This window comes from Phyllostomus hastatus, unplaced genomic scaffold (assembly GCF_019186645.2).
Source record: "Phyllostomus hastatus isolate PE091 unplaced genomic scaffold, TTU_PhHast_1.1 phas_contig_40, whole genome shotgun sequence".
NCBI lineage: Eukaryota > Metazoa > Chordata > Mammalia > Chiroptera > Phyllostomidae > Phyllostomus > Phyllostomus hastatus.
The window spans coordinates 95,677,388-95,689,281 of NW_025333872.1; the positions used below are offsets into that span (position 1 = coordinate 95,677,388).

The 11,894-nt window shown below is 51.4% G+C and overlaps 1 protein-coding gene across 1 annotated transcript in view; it reads right to left on the bottom strand.

Moving 5' to 3' along the window:
• PLG (plasminogen) overlaps window positions 1-7,388 on the bottom strand; it is a 36,072-nt gene extending 28,684 nt beyond the window's left edge. The window contains exons 1-3 of the mRNA XM_045843813.1: window positions 7,234-7,388; window positions 2,897-3,032; window positions 1,585-1,691 (exon numbers count right to left, since the gene is read on the bottom strand). Of these exons, the coding sequence (XP_045699769.1) occupies window positions 1,585-1,691; window positions 2,897-3,032; window positions 7,234-7,282 (292 nt within the window). The 5' untranslated portion in view covers window positions 7,283-7,388. The remainder of the gene's footprint in view (window positions 1-1,584; window positions 1,692-2,896; window positions 3,033-7,233) is intronic.
• Between the last annotated feature and the right edge of the window lie 4,506 nt (window positions 7,389-11,894).

Below are 11,894 nucleotides of genomic sequence, written 5' to 3' on the forward strand. Positions count from 1 at the left end.
GTAGCCCTTGGCAAGTGTCTGGAGTTTATTCCAAAGCACTGAGTTTTTGAAGCTGGGATGTTGCAGACCTGCCACCTCGGGGACCCGGCCAGGGACAGTGGCAGCTTAGACCAGGTGGTGGCGGTGGCTGAGGCGGCAAGTGGCGGGTGTCAGTGGGACAACGGGACACCGACTATTCCCAGAACATCGCTGGTGGGTGACGTAGCAGTGGGTCCCACACGACTCCACAGCAAAGAATCCAGCACCTGAAAAGGACTAACTTTTGACTTTGTACCTGTCCCGTGTTTGCATGTACCTGCCGGCATTTACCTAACCTTTCGCCCCTTTCTGGCACCTGGAAAGCGGGCAGCTGCACCTGCGCCCGCCGAGGCCAGGGGCACCACCACGCGCCTCCTGCTTAGCAATCCACACATGGCATTTGGCGTCAGTGCTGAGAATCCCACCGACCCCTCACCCCGCTTTTGTGAATCTGATGGGTAGTAGGTCGTCCGATAGAGCTCCTCCTTCACTCACTATTTGTAAGAACGAATGACTTCAGGTACGTTTTAGGTCTGGTCACACTCTCATCCCAGGAACGAAAGATGAACCGTGTGAGGAGGGAGGGAGCGGACCCACAGCTCCCGTTAGACCTGAGGGGGTGGACCGATGCACGGCAGCGATCCCCCGCCCGAAGGAAACTTCAGAGACCTCAGAGTTCCATAGTGGGGCTGCAGGGAATGGTTCAAGCCACTGTCAAAAATGCGTGAAAGGGGATGTTCCTTGTTGCCTTTCACGCCTTGGTAACCCGACATTTTCGAAGCCAACTTGTTACGACATAAATGGTTGTAACACCTCGCCCACAACAGAGTTTGGGAGGCAGTTTTAAAAACATCATACTTTCACTTACATCTCCATACACACTTCATGAACTTTGTCATGTCCAAAAAGACATGCCTCTTCCACAGAAAGGCAGGCCACCTGTGGTCCTAACCAGTGGCATGGCCGATCCGGGATTCTGAAGAAAACTATGGAAAAGCAACTATGACTCTGGCCCGTTTTCAAACGACAATATTTCAGAGTCTGAGGGACCCCCTCCAAGGGGCAAGTTTAAAACTGAAACTAAAAATTGTGTCACTATGCAAATGCTACTGAGGAGTTAAAGCATTTCGGGGTTTCTGTGTTTCCCCAGGCTTCGGTCCCAAGGCTAGCGCTCAAGGACCATCATGGTCCCTGCAGAACAAAGTCAAGATCATAAGGAACATCTAGACCCCACCCCCACTCCTCCTTAAAACAGAAAATCAAATTTTGAATATTTTCAGAGTCACAGAGGTAGAAAGGACTTTGTAAGTCTGGTGCCTTGGTTTTTAAATTAAGAAAAAGAAAATGTAAAAGGTGCGGTCATACACGCACTTGAGCTGCCACAGTGGGTTCGCGGCCGCACCTGGCCCGGACCCCCAATTCCATGCTGCTGCCCCCCACACAGTGTCCCACCCTGTGGTCTCTTAAACTACAGGCACAAAGGAGGGGGCGGGGAGGGAGGAGAGGGGGAGGGCGGGGAGGAGAAGTGAGTGAACAGGAGGACTAAAAAGGAAATGTGGTACGCACTTTTCTTTTCATATAGAACAACATCTCTCATCCTGGAGACTTCGGCGGTCTTTCTGGTTTTGTCCATTAGGATACATTGTTGCTCTTTACTGTGATACTGGAACGCCCTGCGGAAGAGAATCAGGAAACTCAACCAGTGTTTTCCTTCAATTAGAAAGCAAACTTCTATTGAGAAACAGGAGACTCTGGAGACAATTGTATCTCTGGACAGATCAAGGAGCTTACAATCGGCCCCTTCAGTCCAGTGGGGGCCATTACCAAGGAGACGCTGGGAAAGCAGCCCAGCCACACGGTGGCTACTTTGGTGTCTTTCTAACCTGACTTTCTCCCTTCCGGTCCTCCAGATTTTCCCTTTCTGTTCCCTCTGCTCTCCCGCGTCTGCATGCATGTTCTTAATTTCCAGAATATTTTCTTTTGTGCTGGCAAGATTGCTTTGAACTTACCACTGTTCCCCAAATGGACTATATGACCCCTGTCACTGCCCCCTGACCTACACCTCTCCATCCTACCTCCTCCCACTGACGCATCCTTGCCCACCCACGTGGTCTTGCCGAAGATGTCACAGAAAGCCATCCACAGCTGCCTCTCCAGTCCCATCTCCTACATGACCCTGCTGTTTCAGCCGCCCTGGTCCCTCCTTGGTCCCTCGGCCGAGTGCAAGGCCTGGAATGCCTGCAGCCGTACCAGTATTTGCAAGCTCTCACTCGCCCTTCAAAGCCCAGCTCGGGTCCCACCTCCTCCCTGAGGCCCTCTGGGCTGCATCAGCCCTTAGGAATTGTCCTTCCCTCTGAATTTGATGGAGCACGTGTCGATTATGTCCCTTATCGATACCTCACACTGGCTGTACTCTTTCCCATTTCTGTGACTACGCCACCACTACCACAGGCAGGGTCTGGACCGTGTATCTGTACAAAGAGCTCCCCGACGCAGTGCTACTCATCAAACACGCTGGGCCACTGCCTCCGTGCCTCTTTGCTCCTCGGGGCCTGGCGCGCTCCCACGCACGGGACCCCCCTTAGTATGTCGCGATGATGACGATGTGGGAAACGAGCGCCCGGAATGATAGCCGCTCGTGTCTCGTGTAGAAATAAACACGTTTCTTTGGGGGCATTTTTCTAAAGGGGGGCACTCACAACTTTAACAAGAAGTGAAATGGGCTCCAGTACAGAGTCCAAACCCCTGTCCCAGGAAATTCCTCTTTCCTCTTAAGTCCTGGTCTGGTCAAGCCCATGAGCGACTTCCTCGGTATCGAAGGAACAGCGTCTCGAGCGGCGAGACAACAGTGTCACAGGCTCAATGGCAGTAGCAATACCTGCAGACGAACTCCGTTTCTTGTTCACATTTCTCCGCACACTCGGCTATGCCACTGGCGACCACGGTCTTCCTGTGGCCAGCGGTCAGCGCCGCGCCCTGCGTGTTCACGTAGCTGTCCAGGGGGTCTCCGCGACCTGCAAGCGGGAGGAAAAAGTGGGACGGCTGGTAGGATTGTATCGAAACTGTTGTTTGACGGCAGCCACGCGGTCACCTGCTCGTTCCCCATGCCCCAGCCAGAGGACACGTGCTGCTCCCCTGGAAGCAGCACCAACGGCCGGGAGTGAAAATGCTCCGTGTGCAGACGGCAGTGTGTTCGCAGATCACCTGGAGGGACACGTGCGTGGGTTAGAACAATGTAATGTCTGCGTTGCTGCGTAACTGAGTGGGAGCCTGAAATAGGAATAAATGTGGTCTGTCTGCGGTTAATTGCCGAGCCGCGATAGAACCCCAGGAGGCTGCCAGGAGCACCCGGGTTGCCGGTAGCCATGACTTGTTCGCCCCTGGGCGACGGAAGAACCTGAGGCCGTTGCACAATCTCCAGCAGCACAAACAGCGGCTGTCACCCTGCCCCCCGGACTGATGTGATGAGCGTTCTCGGAACGGGTCCACCCCGAGACACAACGTTGTTTGGTGGGTCGACGATGTGGAGAGTACACAGGGCCTGAACTAATCTCCACTGTAATCCGAGGTCATTTTTATCCTGCGCTGAGTTCAGGGACACGTCACTATTCATTAAAGAGAGATAAGTTCTTCTGTGATGGGGACAGGTATTTGGCATTTTGGGAGAAACTGTAAAAAACCAGGCAAATGTTGCCCTGGCTGGCATAGCTCAGTGGATTGAGCGTGGGCTGCGAACCAAAGCAACGCAGGTTCGATTCCCAGTCAGGGCACATGCCTGGGTTGCAGGCCACAGCCCCCAGCAACCGCACATGGATGTTTCTTTTTTCTCTTTCTCCCTCCCTTCCCTCTCTAGAAATAAATAAATAAAATCTTTAAAAAATCAGGCAAATGCTGGTCCTGAGTTTTCTGTGAGAGAAAGCCCAAGGCAAAGAATCTACCTGAAGGTCTCTCTGACCCTTGTCCCCGAGGCCGAGGGGCCGAGCCGTGCTCCCAGGCCCACAGGCACCCGGCTGGGCTGAGCAGCTCTGTCCCCAGCCTGGGGATGTTGGCCTCTGTCCTTTGAATGGGGAACACACTAGTGATTTTCACAGGGGGGGAGGCCAAGAGAGGTTAACAAAATAAAGATAGCAAAGTTTCCTAAAGTTTGCCTAAAGGGGATTGGGCAACATGGGGACCTTGACCACTTGGAGGGCTGGGGGTGGGGGTGGGGACCAGAGCCGGTGGAGGGGATGGGTGGAGGGGATGGAAGAGTGACCGGGAGCGGCAGTGGGAACAGCAGAGGGGACCAGTCTGTCCAGACGCCGGGCTGCGAAAGGAGCATTTCGTGCCGGGCGTGCGCCGTCACAAAGACCGTTCACAGGGGAGACATTCCAAAGCAGGTTGGTGCTGACGACCATATTCCACGGGAAGGATGATGAAGAGTCAGATTGTCTTTCCCGTAAAGGCCGTCCCTGAGCACCTGGAAAGGCCACACACCGCCCCGGGCCATCCACCCTGATGGGCGGAGACAGACGCGGCCCCTTCCCCCCTCCTCCTCCTCCCTCCTCAGGGAAACATGCTCCAAGCTGCAAGGTGGACGCCGCGCACGAGGGTGGCTGGTGCCATTTACGTGCGATACACAGGAAGCTCTTGATGACGGTGTGAGGAGACGGAGGGGAAATGGGTCTTTGAGACCAGTGTCCATGCCACCATCTGGCATTTTCTCTCATTCTTGAGCTCTCATTTCCAAGAGGAAATGTGTTTTGGGAAACTCTACAAATTAGGATGTAGTTCAGAAAACAAGCAAGTTAACTCTATAAAGTGAATCCTGTTAAGAGTGAAGTTGAACTTTTGGAAGAGCTCTTAGAAAGTGGAGCAGGCCAGGGTATAACTCACATCCAAACAAGAAAATAAAATTTCTGCTTACATAGTGCTTTGATTAAGTTACCTTTCATTGTGTTATATTGTCACGTTTCAGAGCGCAAAGCTGCGGAGACGCACCTTAGGGTCGCATGTCCCAGGGGTGTCCCCAGAGAGGTTTGATTTCCATTTGGTTTGAGAAATTTTCCCCAAATGTTGTCTTCTGTTCCATTCTAGGGCTCAGAAGGCAATGGAATGGAATGCAGTTTATTTGTTGACCAAGACACAGTAAACCAATCATTTTAGTAAGAAAAATATTCCTATATTCTAGGACAGCGATTTTCAACCTTTCCCATCTCATGGCACACATAAACGAATCACTAAAATTCTGTAGCACATTGAAAAAATGTCACATTTTTTTTGCAAATCTGACAAAAAAGTAGGTATAATTTTGATTTACTCATACCGGCTGGCTGCTGTTGTGTTGGCTGTTGTCATTTTTTATTTGACAACCTAAGGGAACAGAGGTCCATGCTCCCTGACTGAACAGTCAAGAGTGGCATGTTTTAAGAGTTCCTGCGGCACACCGGCTGAAGAGTGTTGTTCGAGGCTAGTGTGGACGTATGTTGCTACCACAGCAACTGTATTTATTTTACCGATACCATAGGTTTGCTTGTTTTTCAGTCCCTGTGCGGAATACGTGTGCGCGCATGCTCATGTGTTTGGAAGACGGGACTGGTGAGGTTTGTGAGATGCAACCCCCCTCCCCGCCTCTCGCTGAGGACGGCTGGGAAAGCGTTTTTCCTCTCCCGGGGGGTGCTGTGCATTGAAAAGATGAACCGCTTCTCAGAAAGAGAGAGGAAATGCCTTCCTTTCAGAAAGAGCTGTGAAAGCCTTTCCCCCACGTCCATGAGGTCCGTGAGATGGGATGCCAACCCTGTCGCAGAGAAGTCTGCTCTAAGTCTGCTCTAACCCACGGAGCGGCTCCTGGCGCCCCAGGCCCCGCCCTCCCTGGGCTGGGAGGGAAGATGGAGACTTGCACACCCACACACGGCCCTTTCCCGAGAAAACCTCTGGGCACAATCTTCTGCTGCGTTCTTTGACGTCCCTTTGTACGACTCCGCTACATTCCAACGTGTTCGGCTCTAAAGCACAGCTTGTGATGCACAAGTTTAATTACAAGTTCCTATGCCCTGTGTATACGAAGAGCTACTTGCATAATGTATCATTTCATTTCTGTGAAATGTCCGAAACAGGCGAATCAGAGGCAGAAGGCAGACGAGTGAGTGGCAGGGGAGATGGGCCTGGAAGGGGGGAGGGGCGAAGGGAAAGGAGAGGGGGTTGGGGTGACAACCCTGGACGCAGAGTGTCTGGGGGGGGGGCGGTGATGAGCATGAGCTGATACTGTGTCGATGGGTGCACCGCTCCGAACACAGTGGGGACAATCAGACATAATGCTTTAAACGGGTGGATGGTACAGTGGGTGGGTTACATCCCAATAAAGCCGCCAAGGAAAAAAGAACTACAAGGACACGCTTAGAGTATGTTAAAGAATGTTTAAACAAAGTTGAAAAAGGGAGAAGGGCACCAAGATTCCCTCTTGGAAAACCTCGGGTTAAATCCTGGTTCCTTCACTCCCCGGATGTGGGGGTTTGGTCCACAGGCAAACAGTAGGGTTCCCCTCGGTGTGGATGAAGTCACCTACAACGAGGATGCACACAGAACTCTACCTGTGGCACCGGCTAGATGGACTAGTGTTGGTGAAGGACAGAGACGTGTATGTGTGTACGAAAATGTGCCTGGCGCACCGCAAGCACTGAGTAGGTGTTGAATTCCTGTGTGCATGCCTCCTTTGGCAATCAAAGCCTGTGGTTCTTCCAGGTGTAGAAGCAAACGTTTGTGTATGGAAAAGCCATACTTAATTCCCAGCAAATAAGAAACTAGTAAATATAGCAACAGACCGGTCAAAGAACGTCATCAAGGAGCTATTTCGCTGTGTATATTTTTAAATGAGGAGCATACGACATCTTAACAAACATGATCTAAATTAGTCACACTGAGAACCAAGGCAAAGAGCCTGGGCCGTTAGCTATACGGGCTATTTTCTGTCAACCAAAATAACTATTATTTAAGCTCAATCTTTTACCTTCTAAGAATCACTCATTTTTCCCTCTACCCATTCATCTCCAGGATTTACATGAAAATTAAACTTACTTCTTGACAAATCCCTCCATCTTGGGTTGAGATTTTGACCTGGGAATCTCAGGAATCAAAAGCTAAGTTAGACTAGATGCTCTTAAAAACCATCCTGTGTCTGTTTTAAGGCATCGCTGGGACACAGCTGGTGACTCACGTGAAAAAGTGACTCAGTCTTACCTGCATTCAGAAACAAGAGGAGGAGAAGCGCCACCTCTTCGCGCCCCATCTCGGCAGGGGCCTCCGGAGCGCAGACAGCCGAGCGTCCCAGCCCCAGGCGCGGTGGACTTGCAGGACAGGAAGTGCGCCCACAAACAAGGCAATCGCGGGGAGTTAATCATTATCTCGGAGGCCCGCTGCCCCTGTGCTCTGAAGGGCTCAAACATTACCTCGACGGAGGGTCTTACAACATGTTTGCGTCTGCAACAGATGCTGGGAAATGGCGCAAGCAGCGCCGCCCCTCCGGCGGCCGCGCTGCCTCTGTTCCTCCTTCCTCCGCTCGCCCCAGTCCCTCGTCAGCCCCACAGGGTCTGTGTCCTCCCCGCTTCTCCCCTTCTCTTCCTTTTGGGTAAATAATAATGCTAATAATACCAACAACAACAACAATAATAATGTCACAGTGATAGCTAACATGTGCAGAGAACTTCCTGTATGCCGGGCACTATGCTGAGGGTGCCTATGCATGGTGTCATTCAACCATCGAACCAGCAGTTATTTTCGTCCCCATTTCTGGATCGGGCTAATAAAGTTGAACTTCCCTGAGGTGACCCGGCCAACAAGGAGGGAAGCTAATGCAAAAAGTGTTTAGGGCCCTGGCTGGCGTAGCTTAGTGGATTGAGCGCGGGCTGCGAATTGAAGTGTCGCTGGTTCGATTCCCAGTCAGGGCACAGGCCTGGGTTGCAGGCCATGATCCCCAGCAACTGCATATTGATGTTTCTCTCTCTCTTTCTCCCTCCCTTCCCTCTCTAAAAAAAAAAAAATGTTTAGGCCTTAGGTTACATGTGAGAGGTCGGGCTTTGTAGTTAGCATTCCCACATGCTCCCAGTGTGGAGATTATATGTAAGTTATTTTATTATTATTGACATTGCTTCATGCCCAGTAGATTCACATGTTCTCCATGATTATCAGTGGTCCTGGAAAAATGTTGATTTTTTTTTCTGCACATGAATTCACAATGCATTAGAGTCTCAGCCTCATGAAATAAAGCAAGGATGGCGAAATTATGTTTAAAGGGCCTGTCTCAGTTTTAATTGTGAGTTCTGTGCTTTGCCCTGGCTTCAGGCTAGAGTGAGTAAGGAAGTGAATGCTTTAAAACTCCTATTTTAGTGTCCAAAAATAGGTAGGAATAGCTAAATTGACTCTATTTTAAATGTGAAACGAGAACAAGAAACTTCTTTCTCCAGACTATGAAGTTCCCGTCTGTAAGTGAGGCCGTGAGCTGTGGAGTCGGAACCTTCTTACAGGGCCCTGGGACGGAGTGCCCTGGGACCGCAGGGCCCTGGGACGGAGGGCCCTGGGACGGAGTGCCCTGGGACCGCAGGGCCCTGGGATGGAGTGCCCTGGGACCTCAGGACCATGGGACTGAGGGCCCTGGGACTGCGGGGCCCTGGGATGGAGTGCCCTGGGACTGCAGGGCCCTGGGACTAAGTGCCCTGGGACTGAGTGCCCTGGGACTGAGTGCCCTGTAGAAGTCTCAGGACCAAAACGTGCTGGAGAGAGAGGCGGCGGCACCGTTGTGAGGGGCAGCGATGACCTAGTGGCGGTGTTTCCTGATTTTCTGCTTTATCCCAGCTCTCTCCCTCCTCCAGCCCCCTCTCCCCTCTCAGGGCTGGTGGTCCTATTTACTAATGGGGACTTGAGGAGGAAGCAAGATGAGAAATCAGCAATGGACGGGCTTTTTCTCTTAAAACATCAGAAGTGTCTTTATGGGGATTACGTTGGTGTGTTTGAGAAGGTGCTTTGGGGACCACCCAGGCTCCGCAGGTGTATGACGACCCCGCTGTGCATGCATTTCCTGTTGAAATGTTGTGGGACAGCGTCATGGGGAGAACTCCTCAGGCCCAACGGTGTCGGAATTCTATCTCCATATGTATTTCCTTCCCCTGTTTTCCTTTTCCTTTTCATTTGGGTGGTGGTGGGAGGCCTTCTGTCCCCTTTCCTCCTGGAAGCTTCTAGAATCCATTGGATTGTACAGATGTTGTCTCTGTAGATGAGTGGCCCTCCTATGGCGACTACACGGTCTTCGTCATCTTCATCACAGAGCGGCATCCAGAGAGCTCAGGGCAGCACCACGCAGAGCTCTGCCCCTGTGGACGGGGGGGGAGGGGAGAGGGACGGATCGCCCGGGCTCAGGCGGGGTGGGGTGGGGGGCGGTGCGCGGAGACTTCCTCACGCACTGCGCCCCCTACTGTAGCCCCCAGGCACAGGCAGGCACGGAGCGATGAAGTGCTCCGCACTGTGCGCAGGAATCCCGCACGGCCCTCCAGTTCCGCACATTGGGCAGTGGGCAGTGGTTTTGCCCAAGGCTGTGAAGATGACTAATTCAAACTGCGTTGTTTTTCCACTTGAAAGAATGGCAGACACAGAGCAAAGAGAAAAGGAGAGATTATCTCTGTATACTGTTAGCAGTTTGAGTTAATTCTGAGACGTGCATTCCTATTGAGTTCAAGGCATGAAGTACTTACTGACCACCTACTGGGGACGGTGTTGGGCTACATCCTGTTAGGGTCACATAAAAGGTACAAATCACAGTCTCTGCCCTCCCCCAGCCTCCAGGAAATTTTGCACCTAACGGTGGTGGAGACCGCGGCAGCACTTGTGGCCAGGGACAGGGACATTAAAGCAAAAGGAAGGCACCCTCATTTCCTTCTCTCTGCCCAGCCGGGGGCCTGCAACCAAGATCCGCTCAGAATCTCGGAGGGCGGGGGGGGGGAGAACCAGCCAGCCAGTCCCTCCCTCCGGGCGTTAAAATGTGAAGCTCCTTGCAAGCACCTCACGAGGAGAGTCATGCAGACAAGGAAAGGTCAGCATCTTCAGGAGAGTGAGGTACAGTGCCCCCTCAGGTTCCTGCACCCCCGTCCCCTTGTCCATAGTGGAAGCTGCAGCCAGGTCGCAGCTTCCCAGGTGACATGCCTTGGATCCTGGGTTCCTGGTCTGACACTTGTACCTGCCACCATCCTCCAGCCCCAGCCTCTACTGCCTGGGAACTGTCATTCAAAGAGGCTCATTCTTTACCATGAACATTGCTGAATCTCTGCAACAGGGCCATGTCATTGCAAAACAAAAGCAGCAAAAAAAAAAAAAAATTATCAAGGGCTCGAAGCATGCCTTCATTGTTGCCAGGGCTCTGAGCAAGTTTCTCTTTGCCTGTGGCGCCAGTTTGCAGGTTGTGTCCCCATGTTTGTTTCTTGGAGCGTGTCACCCAGGAGAGGCTTCCTCCTTATGCTGAAGGTGGCTGTCATTTCTCCAGGCGACCTTTTCCTCCTGTGTGCACCGGCCTTTGATCCACGGTCTCTGGGACCACGGAATGCAGCCATTGTTAACCCCGCAGCTCCCATAAAGGGACAGCAGGGCCACTCTGCTGACACAGGGGTTAAAGTGTAACTCGCTGGAGTGCGTCCCAAGACCCGATGGACCCGTTCAGCGTTCGGAGAGGTGGCATTTTCTTGACTGAGTTTTGCTTGTGGAAATGGAGGCATTCATTCTCCACTGGACATCTCCTCATCAGACCTGTCATAAGGGGAAGGAAAATATTAGTAGAGAAGCAAAATTGCTGAGTCTGCCCCGGGACCCCCCACAGACCCGGGCAAGCGCCCCTGTGCTCTGAGGTCTGACCCACTGAGCGTAAATCAAAGAGGGAAACCAGGTCATCCTTCCCGCGTCTAAAATATGTTATTCTCTAAGCTGATGAAGACAAAAATCTTTCCCCATAGTACTTATAGAAAGCATTAAAATCTTTTAAGAAAAAATAACGAATGCTTGTAAAAACCGGTGACATCTCAGCAAGGTGCGTGGACTAGTGCCTCACGCCGTCCCAAGGGCAGCTCTCTGGTGTTGAACATGAACTTCAGCTAACTCAGCTGCTCCCCGAGGCCGGGTGGCTGCCTCATGGGTACACTCCCCAGCGATGCCGACTTCTCCGGGCTGTTTATGTGACTGCTTGCGCATTTATAATTATTTCCGAACAAAAAGTAAATATATGTGCATGTCCATATCTGTTTATGTTTGGAGAGGTGCATGTGTTTGTATATATGTGTCTATATGTAAATGCATGTATGTATTTGTATGTGTATATTCGGCAGTGTGTATATGGTGCAGCCAAAGTAGGCTTACAGTCGTGAGTATGCAAAACAGTTTATCCGTGTGTTTATTAATTTAATTATGGTATTATTTTCCACATACACAACTGTAATTGTGCCTTCTCTCCACCATGTATATATGTGGCTACATGTGTATATATTTGGATATGTACATATTTAGTTACTCGAGTATATATTTGGCTGTATGTGTATCTACTTGGACATGTGTGTCTATATTAGAATATACTTGTATATATTTGGGTACATGTGTATACATTTGTGTATATACCTATGTCCTTGGATGTGTGTGTGTACACTTGGAAATATACTTGGAGATGTGCGTAGATATTTAAGAGGACCCAGGATGACATAAATGCTTTCCCAACAGTAAAGAGGACTCCCAACCAAAGTAGGGAAACTTCTCGGGGAGCGTCTGACCTCACAGCATCTCTGACTCACGAGGGCACTGAGCCTTGCCGATTCGGAGATGGCCCTGCCCCGCCTCCCCCAGGCCTGGCGGTGATTAGGGGCTGCTTGAGGCTC